Source organism: Rhipicephalus microplus, chromosome 3, assembly GCF_043290135.1.
Source record: "Rhipicephalus microplus isolate Deutch F79 chromosome 3, USDA_Rmic, whole genome shotgun sequence".
Classification (NCBI taxonomy): Eukaryota; Metazoa; Arthropoda; class Arachnida; order Ixodida; family Ixodidae; genus Rhipicephalus; species Rhipicephalus microplus.
The window spans coordinates 53,122,869-53,139,549 of NC_134702.1; the positions used below are offsets into that span (position 1 = coordinate 53,122,869).

At 43.9% G+C, this 16,681-nt stretch overlaps 1 protein-coding gene across 1 annotated transcript; it reads left to right on the plus strand.

Moving 5' to 3' along the window:
* Nucleotides 1-319: 319 nt before the first annotated feature.
* Nucleotides 320-13,009, plus strand: LOC119160049 (uncharacterized). The gene is made up of 4 exons (XM_037412795.2): nt 320-631; nt 4,911-4,972; nt 9,053-9,154; nt 12,795-13,009. Exons 1-4 carry the CDS (start codon nt 580-582, stop codon nt 12,939-12,941), a joined length of 363 nt encoding a protein of 120 aa, XP_037268692.2. The 5' UTR covers nt 320-579; the 3' UTR covers nt 12,942-13,009.
* The last annotated feature ends 3,672 nt before the right edge of the window (nt 13,010-16,681 follow it).

Sequence of the window (16,681 nt, forward strand, 5' to 3'; positions counted from 1 at the left end):
ACTGTCTCTTAGCCAACTCAGAACGTTTCATTATTCATAACTTTTCTAGGTATATCGTTTACAAAAAACGGGCATTGCAGTAAATTTTTTTTCTTTTTTTTTGTCTGTGATACTACTATTTCTTTCGCAGATGGTGTGATATGCACATATTGTATGATTGTTCTCACACTCATTTTTTGCGCACTTGTTTTAGGTGGTCAGCGCTTAGAGGTCGTAGGTATTTCATATGCGGGGTGTAGCAGAATGCACAAAAGATCGCGTTGCAGGACTAGAAACTGTAAAATAAATAAATAAAATAAAAATAAAATCAGGTATACTTCGCGCTTTCAAACAAAGCACAATAAGCTATATATCTAACGGTCAACGTGTGGCAAGTCTAGCCACTGCAGTTCTACGCACGAAACAATGGCCATCCGAAGGTGTGCCTGTTTCTTGGACAGCAGCGGCCTGCACGATCGGCGGATTAAGTCGCTAAGGTCTCACAGCTAGGCCTAGCCGACGAGGTGTCGAAGTTGAACAAAAGAAAACTAACTGCTTATACGTCCAAGGATCTCTCTCCCGAATTTGGTTAGCCACACGATGCAAGAATCATTTCCCTGGGTTAAACTGCTACTCCTTTCCTGCCTTCTGGGTAAGTACGAGTTTCTCATTTTCTCCACTATACAATAATAAAAAAAAAATAATGTCAATTCAGGTTATCATTCTCGTCAGCACTTCTCGTGCACGCGGGTGTCTGAGGAAACGAGAAATGCCTTTAAAAAAAGACCATCTTTTGAATGAGTCAATGGGGTTTGGTGAAGTCAAAATATGAGCCACCTTGCGTACAAATGTTTACCTGTACGCCGAGACAAGTTTTCACTAAATCACGTGCCCTTGCAAGCTGCTGTTTTTTTTTTTTTACAAATTAACCCCTTGAAAAACGCAAGGCAAGAAAAAGATTTTGTATGATATCTCGTCACAAGGAAACTCACAGCGTTCCGTTTCTTACTAACCTTTCATTGCTACTGCGGTGGTGCTGCTGCATTTTCGAATTGCGGCGGCGAGTTGTTGGTGGGCAACTCTGTGCATCATGATGCGTTCGTCGATATGAGTCAGCACCTAATTTAGAGCTCTGCCCCGGTGCGCAAGTACTCAGGTTCGATTATAGGTGGCGATGGCATCTTTTTGCTTTTGTCTGAGTGTGTGTGTGTGCGAGAGAGAGATAGAGAGAGAGAGAGAGAGAAAGCTGCCGGCTTACTCTAAGGTCCACGTTAACAGGACACATATAGCGTTGGCATCATAGCGCACCCATAGGAAGAAGGGCGAGGGGGTGAATTCTTTCTCCCTCCCCGAACTTTGTAAATCTCGCATGTATGCATAAACATGCGCACACACAGACATGCATGACCATACACCAAATATTATCGGGCTCCCTTTCAGGCAAGATGAGTAGCCAGTTGATGGAAAGGAATCCATCTACACCATGCTTTCATGGGTAGGTTTCGGAACGATTCTCCCGTTTCGATTCCTAATTTAAGGCTTCGGTGACACGAATAGTCCTGTGAATATGTCTCAATACATGAATTCAGGTAATCATTCATTGTACGTATAAGGCGTGATTATATCTGCCTACAGTGACATCTTAATTGGTAGAGCACAATATGGTGACGTTTGAAGTATCCCTCCACTGAAGAGAACAGCTTTATGTTGTGTTTCGTATTGGCCATAGTATTATAGTCCCAATAAGAGTCGATTTTTACTCCAGGCTGCGCAGCAGTGTGTTTAATTTTGTGAGTGCAATAGGAAGAATCGCTACGTATACTGGCCTCCCTAACCACCCGGGGCGAATGCCCAGTAACACACCTAGTTTTTTTTTTAATTAGAAGTTGAGCATTTAGCTTTCTTGAGGTCTAGAAGGGAGAGCTCACTTTCAGACAATGACATCACAAGGACTTGATCCAGGAACCCTTCGGGAGGTCGGAAAACTACAAGTGTGAATGTTTTTGAAGGCGAAGTTCTTTCGATATAGATAAAATAAAACAACTTTATCCAGTTGAAGAACTATCGTGCTGAATATAGCCTTACGAAACAATGCGTAGAGCTATTACCCGTTGTTTTCCTTCTTGCTCATATTTTGCAAAAAAAAAACTATATACGGTTCTCCAAAGTGATGAAGTGGCTTACTGCGGACATACATTGGTAAAAATAGTGCTATGATTATGTTCTTTTGTTTCTTTATTGCCAATACGATAGTCGGTTGAACGGTGCTCATTATACGTCCAAACCAGATTACAAAACGACACCCAGTTAAATGGAGTCGATCTAATCGATCCTTTACGCAATACAGGTACAGCACAGGCAGTGTATGGAAAAAAGCCTGCCTCGGCAGATTTTCGGTGAAATATAGCAAGGGCGTTTAATTCCTCAAGTCATAAACAATGTGTAGGTGACGAAGACTAGTCAGAGTCCACTTCTCCATGGACGCAACACTTGTACAGCGTGCGTACACGTTCTAATGAAAACAGCAAAACGAGCAGGACGATCCAGGTGGCTCTATGTTTTCATGAGATCATTATTTGTCCCACATATCGTATTTCGCTGTCTCAGCTTATACGGCTCGCACAAAAGGGAGAGGAAGAATAATACTAGATGCAAATCTCTTTTTCTTTTCTCGTGTTAAAAGAAGAAAATAGAATATTTTAATGGGTCTTATTTCGTCCTTTTTAAGGACACCCCAAAACGTGAAAGCAAGAGGCCTAATTATGAGGACACTGTATTCAATGATTCAGTGGTATCATGCTCCCTACAGAATCGGTTAGCAATTTTTTTCGCTACACAATGGCTGCAGCACGGGTACGCCAACAACAGCGAGTCATCGTGGAGATGGCGAAGTACAAAACTTACACTGTGCTGGTGAAATCAGCCAAGCAGGTGCTCCAAGCGAGAAATTCCGACCGAGAAAACGTGTATATATATATATATATATATATATATATATATATATATATATATATATATATATATATATATATATATATATATATATATATATATATATATATATATATATATATATATATATAAGGGTTCGTTTTTCCGTGTTTTACACAATAATAATGATGTATAACAGGAGACAATAATGCCAAGGAAAGTATAGGGGAAGTTATTAGACCGAAATTTGTAATGTAAATGTAAAGAAAGAAAAGTGGGTGAAGAGATAACCTGCCGTGAGCAGGAACCGAACCTGCGACCTTGGAATAACGCATTCGATGCTTTACCACTGAGCTACCACGGCGGCTACCCCTCCAGCCCCTTAATCGGGTATATATGTGAATTAAAACGGGGGAGTGTCAGTGTGACGCCGCTTTTCGTGCCCAGCGGTTGAGCTGCTGGTGTGAGCAATAACCACGGTAGAGGTACAAAAGCAAACAAAGCCACCGTGAAGGAACGCGTCATGTTTACAACTTCTTTCCGTTCAAACAGTGCAACTGTTTACCAGTGAGCGTCGGGCTTCGACAGCCGGGGACAATGATGATTACTAAAGCTCCCAAGCATTTCCCCGAGGGTGAACATGGTTAAGTGCGAATACTTGGGGTGATGCTATGAGGGGTATTTATTAATTCGCACTATTATATTTATTAATCACACTATGGTGCCTTTATGGTGTAATGGTTCCTGGGAATCGCAATTTGATCACACGGGGGAGTTTACGTTAACTCACTAGCGAATGCCAACGGATTTTAACTTTACTCCCCCTCACGACCCGCTCTCGATGGGAGACTGAGAGAGAAGGCGGGCGCGCGAGAGAGAGGGGTGCGCGCGCAGCTGCAGCGAGCGAGGAGAGCGGAGGAGCGAGCGAAGGGGGAGGGGGTATAAGGCGCGTTACTGACACCGATATAAGCGTCGCGTCCGTGGCTTATTCGGTAGAGCGTCGCGCTGCGGCCCGCCAAGTCCTCTTTCTTTTAAAGATAGAAAGAAGACTGCGGACGCCGCCGACGGCGGTCGATGGTTTGGGGTCGCTTATAAAGTGTATTCACACTTAAAAAAACAAAGATGACATCACCAAATTGTGGGTTCGAACATCAACCAAGGCGTACCATGAAATGGCGCGAAATTATTTTTATTTCAGACTCGTTCATCGGCAGAAATAACGATAAAACGTGTTATCTTCTCGATTCATGCAGCCTGTTAACTGACTTGCTTCATCTAGGTTAGTTATTCTCATGCAAACTAAAATACAACTTTAACTTTAAATCCGCGATGCTGCTTAATGCATTGCATGTAATTTATACCAAGACGAAATTCGACGAAAAAAAAAAGACTTTTCGAGCAAGTTCTCGCTCAAGTTTTATGCACGCAATTATGTCCGGAGCGAAATTCACATATCGAAAACGGAACAGAAAAGACAGAACGCGAAGCGTCGATTTTTTTTTCTCTTCCCTTCCAAGGTTTATATTTCGCGCCACAAGTAAGTATGCGTGAACATAATATTTTCCTTTTTCGCTGAAGCTGAATTACCGTACTGCTCGACCCCGACGGCTTCGGTTTTTTATTAGACTGCTTCCTCGCTTCTCATGCTTCATTTGTCAATCATTTCGCAACGACATGCTGCGGTTATATATTTTCTTCAACATACAATCTTCACAGTGTGAAAAACATTGCAATTCAGATGGCGAACGCAATTCGCCATCTTCCAGATTCAGAATACCTGAAGCAAAAATATGGGCTGTTTTTTTACCAGGATGCTTTTCATGAGAAGATTATTTATACTTCTCCTTTTATTTTAACTTCGCTCTTTTATTATCTTTTCTTCCCCTTACCCCTTTCCCTGGCGTAGAGTTTGACCTCAGTCGATCTGAAAACTGGCTAACCTCTCTGTTCTTCTTTTCCTCCTCCTCCTAAAATCATACATTGTGTGCCTACTTTTTCAGCGGTCGTCTACGCCAGAGAAAAAGTGAGAATGAAAAATGGTGCCGAGTGCAAAGGCGAACTGGTGAGTCGTAATAAACACACCCACCACCACCACCACCACCACCACCACCACCACCACCACCATCATCATCATCATCATCATCATCATCATTATCATCAGATCGACCCGGCTTTCTGTGTCGGCAGTGCGTGTCTCACACATGGCTCATCCAGCTGTGAAACTGTTGTGAATTTTCGCTTCGGTGTGAATTTGCCCTCAGCCAGTTAGCTTAGGCCTGGAATAACGGAACGCGGTTTATTTAGGAGATCTGCCGTTTTCTTTTTTGTCACACTTTCAAAACATTTATAGCCTCTGTCCTTTGCTTTTGTTATTTACATTGAATTCACGATTCATGTTTCTTTCTTTTTCTGTTTTCAACTGTTTATTCTTGACGTAGTTCCGGCGAAGGACGCAAAAACTGACGGGTATGCACCACTGAAAGCATGTACGTGCCAAGCAGCTCCTAGCATAGCACAGTCATGTACCGTATAGCATGGCAAGAGCAAGGGAAAGAGAAGTGAGCGTTAGGTGGAGGAATACGAGAGCGAAGAGAAAAAACGACGATGGGAAAGGGTAGAGCACGACAGAGTCTTGTATAGTATCATCATCATCAGCCTGACTACGCCCACTGTAGGACAAAGACCTCTACTACGTTTCGCTTGTCAGCTCGGCCCTGTGCTGCTGCGGCCTCTCCAATGTTCCGCCACTCAACTCGGTCCTATGCTTGCTGCTGTCACTTTAAACCCGCAAGCTTCCTCATCTGCTCAACTAACTTTCTGTTGCCCCCTCGTGCGTGTGCATTCTCTTGAAATGCAGTCTGTGATTGTTAATTACCGCTATGTGCCCATTACCATTTTTTTTCTTATCCGTAACTCCCGTTTGTTCTCTGATACAATTTTCTCTCTTCTTGATTCTTAGCGTTACACCGATAGGTTTCCTTTCTATTGCTTGTATAGTATAGACTATAGAGAGTGCCGAGTAGTTCCTAACTCAGCACAGTCATGCCTATAGCAAGAAAGGAAAGGAGGAGAGTGGAGTGCAAAGCATGTATATAGTTTACCAAGGAGATGATAGGTGGAGGTGAAGGCAAGGAGGACTAATGCTATGTGAAGGAGGAGGGAAAGAAGGTTGTGATCATATACAGTATACCACCACAAGGGGTGGGAACGAGAAGGGCTAGTGAGGAGGAGGGATGTCCGGGTCAATGGCAGAAAATAGAGAGAGGGAAATACATAATGACAATATTAAAAATAGAAAGTGGAAGGAAACAAAAAAGAAGGTGTATAAATGCTAAAAAAATAAAATGAACAAAAAGGAAGAAGAATGTCAACAAGAAACTCAATATGTGTTCGCCAGCGGTGGCACTTGCTTTTTAGCTCCTCTATTCACTCAGTTTGCACCAGCTTAGAACTGACTTTAATGTTTGTTTCTTCGTTTGTTTGTTCCTAGTTGTCGATACTCATCTGTTATGTTGCGTTCCGTTGCCAACGCTCTCGACCTCATCCTCCATCCCGTAAGCTCTCCCTTGACGCCGTGGAAAGAAATTTGCACGAGGCTTACCCTACGAGTGCGGTCGGGAAGAGACGCAACGTTACATTCACCGCAACAATGCACAAATACACTACGGCCGGTTTCATCGACTTTCCATCAGGGAGCATATGAAAGGCGCTTGAAGCAGGTTGTCAACAAGCACAGATTGAATTACCCAAATGAAGCCGCTGTAGCGCAAACTTCAAAGCCCACAGACAAAATAATGCGACACACGCAGGTGCTAACTTCCGAGTCAATTTTCGTTATTGAAACACCTAAAATACAAAAGTGATCCCTTGCCTGCACAGCTTCTGATCCCAGAAGTCATGAAACCCCAAAGTAATAAGGTTCAGCTATCAAGATAAACAACAGTTTCATACAAAAAGAAATAAAAATAAAAAGTCCTTATATCCCATAACACTATCAACGTGCCACCGAAGGTGTGCAACCCTCGTTCCACCAGTGTACCCGCAGCACCTTCGCGTCGAAGTGCGCTTTCAAATTGGAAAGACCCTAACTTCGGCACTTTGAGTCCTCCCAAGCACCGTAAGACGTAGTTTAAGCCGATGTTGACACATTCCACGCATCTTTATATATCTAAATTGACGAATTCGCACAACTGCTAAACAAACTGAGTCGAGCGGTGAAAGCCTCAAATGCCTCGTCAAACTCCAAAGGTGATCGTCAGTGGCAGTTTCGACACTAGTGGTACAAAAAAACTATCCTCTCCTGATGACGTCATAGTGACGTCACAGGTCATCGAGTTCTATGACCTTAGCATGACGTCATTGTGACGTAGCTGTGACAACACGTAACGGTAAGTGATATGCTGACGTCATCCCATGGCATTGTCGCTTGGTCCGAGGTGGGACGGTACCACGGACACCCTGCTAAACTACGTGAGGTGTAGAAAGCGCACGTATGCGTCCTTTCTGAGTGTGTGTAATTTTTGACGCTTGTTTCGTCATGTAGAAAGGTTCCAACGCTCCGATTCCGGAGGAAATGGAAAGCAACTTCCGGCTCTGAAAGATTGTTTCTTAATGCGAAGTCTTTCTTTGCATAAAGCAGGTGCTTTCAGCCTCTACCTATACGTAGCAATTTATATATTTAGCAGATACACCTGGGGGTTCTCGTGATTACTCCCTTAGCATGGGGTGAACCACAATTAGTATGAAATGGTAAGATAGTTTGAGGAATATGGCTGGCCGGTCATGACATTATTAATGTGACAATCCCGTCGTGTACGCCATCAAACCCTTTCCGCAAGACATGTGCGCCACATACCCTAATACCACGGGCGGGTATGCGCCACAGGGGATTGAAAGTTTATGTCCACCCCGGAATGGCGAGAACACACACTGGTCATTTTAACGCGAGAGAGTTGACATCGGCATGATTAACTCGACGAGTGTAAAGAATAGATATCAGGGCCTCAGCAGAAGTAAAACACAAGCATTCCACGTGGCAATGAAGTATTCGACCACAGAGCCACGCCAGGCCTCGATGCTGCCATGAAAAAAATTAAGGGACCCATAAGCTTCGTTTTTAAGAGTTTTTAAGCTCACACGGTAAAATAACCCATGTCTGTTCTCATCGTTCCTAAGTAGATATGAATCACTTGTGGCACACACCCGCATACAGTGGCACATACCCGCCCACGATTATGATCATGATGATGATTATGATGACAACTTTATTTTGGTCCAGAGAAGACACCAGAGAGACCGGGTTTGTGCCACACATCTGGTGGAAAAGGCTTGGCGACGTACGCGACGGGTGTTCACAATATTATTGTGATGACCAGCATCTTACCCTACCATACAAATTTTCAGACAGACAGACAGACAGACAGACAGACAGACAGACAGACAGACAGACAGACAGACAGACAGACAGACAGACAGACAGACAGACAGACAGACAGACAGATAGATAGATAGATAGATAGATAGATAGATAGATAGATAGATAGATAGATAGATAGATAGATAGATAGATAGATAGATAGATAGATAGATAGATAGACAGACAGACAGACAGACAGACAGACAGACAGACAGACAGACAGACAGACAGACAGACAGACAGATAGATAGATAGATAGATAGATAGATAGATAGATAGATAGATAGATAGATAGATAGATAGATAGATAGATAGATAGATAGATAGATAGATAGATAGACAGAGAGATAGATAGATAGATAGATAGATAGATAGATAGATAGATAGATAGATAGATAGATAGATAGATAGATAGATAGATAGATAGATAGATAGATAGATAGATAGATAGATAGATAGATAGATAGATAGATAGATAGATAGATAGATAGATAGATAGATAGATAGATAGATAGATAGATAGATAGATAGATAGATAGATAGACTATATGTTCCCTCCTCTGTCCCCATCAATAGTTGCAGTGTAGCAGGCTAGCTCAGGCCGACCTCACTGCTTTTCTGAAAAAAAACCTATCTCTCTTTCTCGGATATCTTATAGTAGTAGGATGCAGCAGCTTATTTAGAAATTCACAGTACACAGCAGTCGCTTCTTTCATCTCTTTTCAGTACATTCCTTTCAAGCCGTGTGTGAGGTACTGCAGAGTCAGTTGGGTGTTGTTCGTGCCGAAGTATCAAGAACAACAAGTTGCTGACGGAACTCCGTGCCGGGTAAGCACCTTAAATATGGGCATTAACATATTGTGAAATTTTACACTAGTGTATGAAGGCTTCGGACGTGTTTCAATAGTTGCATTTCACCAGGTAATCCAGTCTTGGTTTCGGTACAGAGCTAAATTTGCCAAAGTACTGTGACGATCGATTCGCAAAGGAGTCGCCCCTCTGCAGTGAACACAACCACGGCTCTTCGAAGGTTTCCGCAGGTTTATTTTGCCAAGATGTAAAGATGTTCGAAGGTATTCAGCATATTTACCGGATATGCTAAAATCGCTGGTTTTGCAATCAAGCAAATGGGTATCTGTAATGGTTTGCTAGCGGTCATGGGTGAGCAAGCAGCCAGACTAACGAACACGACGTTGGTTACGTTGGCACTATGTGATAATTTGGTGCAAATTCATGCGTTCAAGTTAGAGCAGACGCTAAAATTTAACGACATCGTTCTTTTGGAGCAACACGAAACAAGCTAAATGCAACTGGTAGCGAAGCTTCGATAGAAGCCCGTACCTTCAGAAAATGGCCGCTCATCGGCTTCTCATAGAGCCAGCCATATCTGTGCGGAGAAAACAATTCGGATTTTACAAACAAAAAAAATAAAGTGGATGTGAAGCAATATCTGGTAAACAAGCAATGTAATTTTGTTGACACTATCGTGAAATTAATTCTCGAAATAGTTATCACGGGCCCTTTGTCTTTTTTTCCCTTTTGCTTTGATATAGTCCCGTTACGTGTCAAGTATACAGGCCTACTAATTGTAGAGCGACATAATTTAGCGATCTGCTCAATGATAAGAGACAGTATAGTCAGCGCTACGTGTTCAAGAATTAAACCAGGCCGCCTGGATACTGATACATGAAAATGAAGCGAGCACAGTATTCCGAACCGCTGCCCCAGTTTCTTATCTAGAAGACACGGGTCGTCAGACGTACTCGTGTTGCTATTGCAGTCTTCCACAGTGCAGCGTTTCCGCGGGTACGGAGGCAAGCGCTCGGCGTTGCACGTTATCCACATCGTCGCAGTAGCCAACATGTTCCCCAACGATAAAACTTAAACACCTAACAACTCCGCGCATTGCAAAAAATAACAAAAATAAAAATAAAAAATTACAGCATACCCACGAAGTGCATCATGATCAGTGGGGCGAAGCATCCGTCAGTCCGTTTGGGCTGCCATCAGTCCGTTCGTTCTTGCCTCCGTCCGTCCATGCGTCTGTTCGTGCATCCGTCCGTCCATGCATCTGTCTGTCTCTCCGTCCGTGCGTCTGTCCATCCATTCGTCCATCTAGTGAACACTTCAAGTACCGCAATCTCGCATCTTTTCCTCATATATTCACCTTATAAAAGTATTGCCATCCAAAAGACATTCCAAAGACTAAACGAGAGGAGGCACGGCCGGACTAGAGGAGCAGCACGCGCGCACTTTCTTACGGCCTACGCTTCCCGTCTTGTTTCCACATTTCACTGCCGCTTGTTCGTGGCACTTTGGCCAACCCTCGCTAAACCTTGCTAAAACCAATGAGGTTACGATCAGCAAGTTTAACGTCGCCACCCTTTTTGGTCAAATAGTGCTTAAAGTGCGTCCTTCTGAAACTAGTTTTTTTTTTTTTTTAGTGAGCATGAAATTCAAGGCTTCAAGGCAAATTTTATCGGGGGTTAACTTGACACTCCTATCTGCAAGTTATTGAAACAAAAACAACTATCTATTTCTTTATGATTAACGAGCACGGATTTCCTCCTCAATTCAAATGAGTGCGCGCATGCCGCTCCTCTAGTCCGGCCGTGCAGGTGGCTACCTACTACTACGACGCGTTACTACTACTACTACTACTACCACGACGACTACTACTACTACATGCATCGCGGACGCACGACACACGGCTCAAGGAGCTTCACCCGTAAAATTAAATTCTCATCGCAATAATTCCAAAAACGCATGCAAGTGCGCAACACCAAAACACGTGACAGGGCGTGTTGTGCAAACCAACTTCACGAGTGCGCCTTTCCATGCTCCGCAATGGTTGCACTGAATAGTAAGGGCATGCGCTTCTCGTCAGAGGGCGGCCAGGCGAAGGCTTTAGAGGCGAAGTTTCTTAGGCCGTGGGTCGTTCCCTTCGCTGTAGTAGTAGTAGTAGTAGTAGTAGTAGTAGTAGTAGTAGTAGTAGTAGTAGTAGTAGTAGTAGTAGTAGTAGTAGTAGTAGTAGCAGTAGTAGTACGTAGCCACCTCTAGTTTATGAGTCAATAAATAGATGGCGTTGTGTATATAGGTGTTTGGAAATAATTAACTAGATGGCTTTAGTGGTTTTCACAGCATATTCACAGAATGAATGATGATGAGTGGGGTGAAGCATCTGTCCGTCCGTGTGTCCATCCCTGCATGCGTCCGTACAACCGTGCGCCCGTCTATGCTTCCATCCGTGCTTCCAGCTGTCCCTCCGTCCATGCTTCCGTGCCTCTGTCCTCTGTTCGTCCGTCCGTCCGGATGCATGGATCGATGGATACATGGACAAACGGATGGACGCTTCTTCCCACTTATGGTCATTCACTCCGTGGTTATGCCCTGATTTTTCGTAACGAATAAACACTATCATAATTTTTGTGCCCATTCAACCTGGATTATTGTTCGGTAAGTAAATGTCTTTAGTAAAGCATAAATACATAAAGCATCCTTTAGTAAAAATGGATTTTTCGCTACTAGCGTTCATTCCCTCGCCACCTAGTTGCTTTTCAATTGCAGCACCCATTACTTCTTTGCCGATGTCACTGGCAATTTGAGCGCTTTTTGCCCTACGTTTCACGACTCATTTGGATCGACCTTAAGCGAGACGTGAGGCATGCAGACTGCGTCGAAGCGTAGTAGATGTACGAGCACGCTGAACGTGTAGTGAATTTTCGGTTTGTGCAGAATCGAGAGCATATCTGTATCGTCTTCCTATTCATTCATTGCCGCATAACATTGAGACAATTAGCCTCAGTGCTCAAGGTCTCCTTAGCAAGCCATGCTACTATTAACAGAACCCAACGGAATGCAGTGTTCTGTGAAACTCTCATCGTCTGGCACTGATCGTAAGACACTTTTACAAGGGAAGATCCTCAGTGTCTCAGCTTGTCGGAGGGTCACGTCGTGGTCACGGTTCTTCCTATATAGACGAGCACGCGCTGAAAAAATCGGCTAAACTTCACTACCCACCACAGGTTCATACTATGCATACTTTGAGTGAAATGTTCGTCGTACTAACCAAATTATTATGTTTAGCTCAGAAGTATTGTAAGAATTCCCGACGAAAATTACCATGGCGCTCAAGTTTCTTATCTAACACTGGAGATACAGACATCTCTTCGGTAAGGTTATCTATTCGAAGCAACACTTTTTAAAGCGTACACGCAAAGCGATGGTGCGCTTCTGGGCCGGTCTGCATGTAAAGCAGTCGAGTGTAAAAACTTTGCTCTGAAAAACACCGGTGTGCACAGCATGCTTCATCCTTCAAAGTAAATTTGAAACAACAAAATTAAGATAAGCCAACTGACTAATTCGCGGGAAATCAAGTGCAGTACGGTTGCAGCCTTAGCTTTGGGAATAAGTTATAACCGCAGTACACCGATTCTACTCGGTGATCTTTCACTCCTTCTCTTTGCAGAGGCTGCTTATTTTGAGAGGCGTGTGTCAGCATGGAAGGTGTGTGAAGCTACGTAAGGTAACAAAGGCACCGAAGATAAACTTCACGGCCATAACGATGACTGCTGAGCCGACAAGCACAACTTTCGCTCCTCTGGTTGCTGATTAAAGCGACAACCAGCCCTTAGCACGTGGGTCCAGGACGTCTTGATTGCAATAAAAAATTATTGGCACTAACGGTTTTTCTTCAGCATACATAACAACGGTTTTCATTCTTTGAGAGAACTTTCTGGTGCCTTTTTTTAACGCCGAAAAGTTTCCTGTCTAGTTTTCTCGTCAATTTTGTTTTAAAATGTGCACCTGTTGTCATCAGTTGGTTCTGGTGTTTTATACGTATGAAAATCGTGACGTGATAGTAAGACCCACCGAAAAAGTGGGCTTTGGGTTAAATTTGACCACCTGTGTTTCTTCAACGTCCATCTAAATCAAGTACACACGCGTTCTTCGATTTCACCCTGATCGAAACGCGTCCGGCCTGGACCGGCCACATAAAGCCTTGAAGGAGGACAAGTGGTCACTCAGAGGAGGTTTTTGACCGGGCTAGTTGGTGAAGATCCATAATAGCTCACAGTGCACTATGAGACCCGGACGAAGTAGGGACATGTAGTACGCCTTATGTGCACCTTATGTGCACTGCTCACTTTGTTACATTTCTGGTTGACCAACGCGCACACTTTTGTGATTTTATTTTTTTTTTGTCAAAAACACCACCTTTACATCGTACCTTCCAGCTACCTTTTTTATTATATGTGAAAGCCTGTGCATATAAGAAATTGCTGCCACCTTAGATCTATAACCAGTAAGCCCGCCCGTTTCCGAAAATGGTCCCGTTTCATGTTTGAGCTTCCTTAATAGCCTGATACCTACAGCCAACATTACAGAGAACGGGTACCCTGCGTTCTGCAGCCGAGTAACCTCTTCATGAAACTGTGTGTGAACAGTGTGAAAACAAGATTTCAACAATTCAAACTGAAAACAATTTGTGATGATTCTTTTCTCGACCAGCTTAGAATGATTTAGAGCCGCTACAATAGCGACAAAGTACCTGGAAGAACGGGGACTAGAGCTGTCAGAGAAATGCTCACTTATAGCATTCACGCATAAGGCGATGAGCCCATATATTATTAAAATCAACGGACACACGATCAACTACGCGAAGACCCACCGATTATTCGGAGTCATAGTTGATCACGACCTCTCCTGGAGCCCTCACATCGTCCACATGAAAACTAAACTCACCATGATCAACCACGTACTGAGGTTTCTTGCTGGAAAAACGTGGGGTGCATCGGTACGAGCAATGCTTCAACTCTACACTGTTTTGTTCCTCGGTTATATGCGATACAGCTTATCCGTGCTTTGCGGGATCCGAAGAACAAACTTGCGTGTCCTCCAGTAGATCCAAGCCCAAGCATTGAGAATATGCCTTGGTCTCCCGAGATGCGCGTCTACAGCAGCGACAGTCATCATTGCGCGTGATTATCCAGTCAACGCATACATACGCGTAGACGCCTTGAGAATGCACATAAGACATTTCGCTCGGCTTCCATCTCATCACCTCGCCTCACTCCGAACTTCTAGGCCCCACTCGGCGTTCAGCGCAACTGTAGCTCAGCATTGCGCAGTGCTTCCATTGCAATTCACGCATGCAGCACAGCCGCTGATACCATTATGGTGCCTACACCCACTCAAAGCCCTTCTTACAATTCTTGGCATCCAAAATAAGAAAAAGTCGTCGCGTCTAGCCCTGAAACAGGCCACATTACTCTTCCTGCAAGAGAAGCACAACGGACACCTTCACATTTACACGGATGGCTCGATGTCTTCAGTAAGCTCAGCAGGGGCGGTGGTTATTCCCGCGAGGCACATCACAATTAAATTCATTACATCGCATTTGACGTCGTCGATAGCTGCAGAACTCGCCGCCATACGTGCAGCTCTGGAGTTTTTAGTTGAAGAACCTTCGGGAACTTGGTCTATCTTCTTGGACTCGGAGGCAGGTCTTCAATGTCTTAGGTCACCTTTTCGCCATGAACCTAATGAACAGTTAGTAGCTGAAATAAGGATTCTTCATCACCAAGCAATCGAAAAACAGCACAGCATAGTGTATCAGTGGATACCAGGTCATTGCGGCATATGTGGCAATGACCGCGCAGACGAGGCCGCTAGATCTGCACACGATGGTACCCAATACACAGCCATCCCGTTCTCAAGAACCGACGCAGCGACTTCGTTCGCTCGCACGTGACCTAACACCGGTACAGTGGAACTCAACAGACTTCACAAACGCGCGCCTGCATAACTTGGATCCCGATCTGCAGCTTCGTCTTTCCCCAAGGATATCTAGAGCTGAGGAGACTTTTCTATGCCGCCTGTGGCTTGGAGTGGCCTTCACGAACGCATACTCTTATCTCATTGGAATGGCCAGCTCTCCTACATGCACTTACTGCAGCTGCGAAGAAACCATCGCGCATCTTCTGTGTGAGTGCACCCATTTCAACGCGCAAAGACAAGAACTCACTGCAGCTCTGGATAGACTAGACGATCGGCCTTTGTCGGAACAAAGGATTCTGGGTCATTGGCCGAGCCCATCCTAAGCCCAGAAGGCTTTGAAAGCTTTGCTGCGCTTTTTGCGGACAACTGGCCTCAGAGACAGACTTTAGTGTCTTGTACTCTTTGATGTTGCCTTTCCTCTGTCGCAATTTTTTTTGTAATTTCTCTCTTTCTTCGCAACATTTCATTTTAACATCTTTCATTCCCCTCACCCCTTTCCCTAGCACAGGGTAGCCAGCCGGTCTAATAACTGGCTAACCTCCCTGTCTTTCCGCTTAAACTTTCTTCCTCCTCTTCCTCCTTAGAAAATTTGAAGCGAAATTCATGAGTTGCTTCCCAGCCTTAGGCGATAAGGTCCAACGCACATGGTCTGCAAAAACTCAAGCTTCAGATTCAAAAACTGTAGCTTTTTTTTTTCAGCCGGTTCTTCTGATCGAAATGTTAATCCCCTTCCTGAAGAGTTAAAAACATCCTATACCATGACTCTGGAGTTTTTTTTTTTTTATTCAGCACATCACACCACCCAATTGAGTAATAATCAACATATCTGAAGACTTTGTAGAATACGCATTGTAGGTACAATGCCAAGTTTCGATCTATGCTGCTCATGAATATGTTGCTAAGGATGGGGGCTACCTTCGACCCGATGCAGACTCCCTTTGCTTGAATGAGCGCTTTTTCGCTGAACCCCACGTGAGTGTTCTCTAAACAACAGTGCAGAAGCTGAAGGATAGACTCGACGGACATATGCACCTGTTGCCAAAGGTCCCTTTATCTTTACTATCTGTTATGAGTTCTTGGACACAGTGCATTAAAGGCGCATGCGGCAGTGAATATTATAATTCTTGAGCGTCTATGGGGCAGTGAATAATATAAATCTTGAGCGTCTATGCTGATACCCCAACTGTTTCTTCTGCTATCTGGTGTTGAAAACTCCGTAAGGCCCTCAGAATTAGCCAGCGAAAAAGTACATTTACTCCTAAGGAACGCAACATTTCTTGCAGATACCCTGCAACGAGGCACGGCCACGCCCCTTATTTCGGAAAGAATAGGCCTAAAATAAGCTCCTTGCTTATGTTTTTTTTCTGTGAAAAACGCCTTCAATTTTATTCCTTTTCAAGTCTGGACATCAGAAGCAAGTTTTCCTAGGTTACATTTCTTTAGTAACTCGACAGCTTTCTTTTTCACGCTTTCTATACTCACCAATTTGCATTCTTCAAAGCAATTTCGCATCGTCGCAAATATTTTTTTTCTACGTATATAATCTCCAGTTGAACAACTAAAAAACCTGCTTTG

Bases quoted from the DNA above. Each gene is read 5' to 3' on its own strand.
- LOC119160049 (XM_037412795.2), top strand. From the start codon at position 580: ATGCAAGAATCATTTCCCTGGGTTAAACTGCTACTCCTTTCCTGCCTT. The intron at 4,973-9,052 runs GTGAGTCGTAAT...ATCTCTTTTCAG, and splicing joins CCGAGTGCAAAGGCGAACTG to TACATTCCTTTCAAGCCGTG. The intron at 9,155-12,794 runs GTAAGCACCTTA...TTCTCTTTGCAG, and splicing joins CTGACGGAACTCCGTGCCGG to AGGCTGCTTATTTTGAGAGG.